General features: G+C 41.8%; 1 protein-coding gene across 1 annotated transcript; it reads left to right on the plus strand.

Annotated features, from left to right (window-relative positions):
- The first annotated feature begins 467 nt into the window (after positions 1-467).
- Positions 468-1,328, plus strand: LOC140734017 (cysteinyl leukotriene receptor 1-like). The gene has a single exon (XM_073057596.1). The coding sequence runs from the start codon at positions 468-470 to the stop codon at positions 1,326-1,328; it is 861 nt and encodes a 286-aa protein (XP_072913697.1).
- Positions 1,329-2,863: the final 1,535 nt, after the last annotated feature.

Genomic DNA, 2,863 nt, shown 5'->3' on the forward strand with positions numbered 1-2,863 from the left:
AAATAAAGAGAGTTTGGGCAAGCTTGGGATTTGTTCACTGGAAAGATGGAGTTTGTAAGATTATGAGAGGCATAATCTCAAGAATCACAGGTGCTGAAGAGTCAGTATTTGGTGTGAGATAGAACACGTAATTTGGTGATCCCACAATAAGTCATTCATCTCTAATAAAATTAAGGACGTGATTAGTGAATTCAGGAAGGTGAGGGAGAGTGAATATGCAACAGTCTGCACTGGAGGATTGGCAGATGGGACAGTAAACAGCTTTAAATTTTAGGGCATTTATATAACAGGGGAAAAAAAAGCATTTTATTATCCTGACATTCTCAGTGAATCTGTTATCTTATTACTTGACTTAATGCATAATCCTCATGTGTATTTCCCTCCCCATAGTAAACATTGTGACGATTGTGATTTTATCCCGGGGAAAGTGCGGACTCTCCAAAGCTGTCACTCACTACCTGGTTGCCATGGCAGCGGCAGACCTTCTGGTCGTTTTTCTCGACCTGATTTTGAGGCAGATTCCGGTTGTTTATAAGAAGTACTTCAATTTCCTGTTTTCGCTGCGCATGTGTAATATCCAGGCGGCCATGATTTACGCAGCCACCGACTGTTCGGTTTGGTTTACCGTCGCTTTCACTTTTGATCGATGTGTGGCCATTTGTTACCAGAGGCTGAAGACTAAATACTGTACTGAGAGAATAGCGACAGTGATCCTGGGGACAGTGACCGCTGTGAGCTGTTCAAAGAATATTTTCTGGTATTTTATTCTCACGGGTGTGCATTTTATTGATGAAAACCCCAGATTTTGCGGGACAAGAAATGGTGTTGTGGGCTCTCCAGTCTGGGGAACAGTTGCTATCCTCCATTACCTGCTCACCCCTATAGTTCCGTTTGTCTTGGTTCTGCTACTCAACGCAGTGACCATCAGACACGTTCTGGTGGCCAGCAGAGCCCGCAAGAGACTGCGAGCTCCCGGAACCGGGGAAACCCCCAGAGACCCAGAAATGGAGAGCCGCAGAAAATCCCTCATCCTATTGCTGGCAATTTCGGGGAACTTCATTTCACTATGGACATTGTTTACAGTAAATTATATATGGGTCCGACTGTATTACCTAGTGCGAGGGACAGAATTTCCACCTTCTTCAATGCAGGAGGTGGCCTACATGCTGCAGCTCCTTAGCTGCTGCACGAATACGGCTCTTTACGCTGTGACCCAGACGCTCTTTAGAGAGCAGCTGAAAGATATTGTGAAATATCCTCTCACTCTCATTAGAAAGCACACCCATTTCCGACGAGGGCCAAACAATCCATTGCCTGGTTCTGCCTAACGTGCCTGGTTTTCCCTCACCCATCTCTCCTTTAACACGCTCTCTGTTCCACTCATACTTGGCATGGTCCGTGTCACACGCTGTTCCTACAGTTCATGACCCTTATCGACCAGATTCAGAGTGGATAATGTGCCGGGCTGCTTATCATCTTGTTTGTGAATCATTTGTTTCTATTTAAACGCAATCTTTTCACAGCTAACTGATGGATACTTGTACCCCTCTGTCTTACACAAGGCTAAAAATTATTGTAGATTAATAAAGGAATTTAGAATTGAAGAACCACAAAATTCCTCCAGTTAATTCAACAATTCCTTCTTTCCAAAGCAAAAGTTGTTGAAGGATGACTTGAGGGAGGGATATCAATTATCAAAGGCATAGTTATGTTCCATAGTCTTTTTTCATGGTTGGGTCCGAGCCAAGTGGAGGAAGGTGAGGGGGAAGAATTTAAAAGGGGATTGGAGGGGTATCAGCTGACCATTAAGAATGGAACCAAGGAGAAAAAGCACATCGCTGTGAGGATAGTTACGTGACACCACAACATTTACAAAAGAAGAACACATGAATCGGTTAAGCTTCAAAGGCTACAGTTCAAGTGCTGGTAAGTGGTAATAGGATAGATAAGTGTTTGATGGTCATCATAGATATTGGGTGGGGAGGGGGAGGGTGTTGCAGAGACATTGAGTGACACAGCATGGTAAAAGGCCCCATGATAAGATGGTCCAACTGACTTCCTTTAGTGTTGTATGCTGGAAATAAAGAGTGTGAGTATGCAGGTATATCCTATCAAACAATTAACAGGTGTAGTGCACACATTATACGGTACTTTCTCTGGTTTGAGAACTTTATTGTACTTTATTGATTATTTCATCTATCATCCTTGCCGTCTCAATAGGATTGGAGTGCTTTGCAAAATGGAGTCTTATAAAACCTTTATCAGTTGTGAACAAAATAATCAACGCACACAAAATTTTGGTGGAACGCAGCAAGCCAGGCAGCATCAATATAGAAGAAGTACAGTCGACGAAATGTCTTGGCCAAAAACGTCGACTTTACTTCTTCCTATAAATGCTGCCTGGCTTGCTGCTTTCCACCAGCAGTTTTGTGTGTGTTGCTTGAATTTCCAGCATCTGCAGACTTCCTCATGTTTGCATGAACAAAATCAGATTTTGTTTCTACCATTAATTTGATTTTTACTAATACTACTCTATTATAAACTGTTCAAGCCTCAATAAATTATATTTGTAGAGGTAAATCATTCTTCAACCTTTTGTATTCCGTGCCACCTTCTGATCAATCTGTTTCAGGTAGCATACCAGGTTTCCATTCAAACTGAATGTGCTAATCTTTCAATTTCCAAAAACACATCAACTTAGCTCGATTGTTACCACAACAATTTAGCGGTTTCATTTTGGTCAAAATTAAAACAATTGTTATGGTTCTATACCCTCACTGTCTTGTACTGTGTATTTCAAGTACATCTGATCTTTAGGGACCAAACACCAGAATGTATTTATTACTCAGTATTATCTGTCCTG

This window comes from Hemitrygon akajei, chromosome 10 (genome assembly GCF_048418815.1).
Source record: "Hemitrygon akajei chromosome 10, sHemAka1.3, whole genome shotgun sequence".
Lineage (NCBI taxonomy): Eukaryota > Metazoa > Chordata > Chondrichthyes > Myliobatiformes > Dasyatidae > Hemitrygon > Hemitrygon akajei.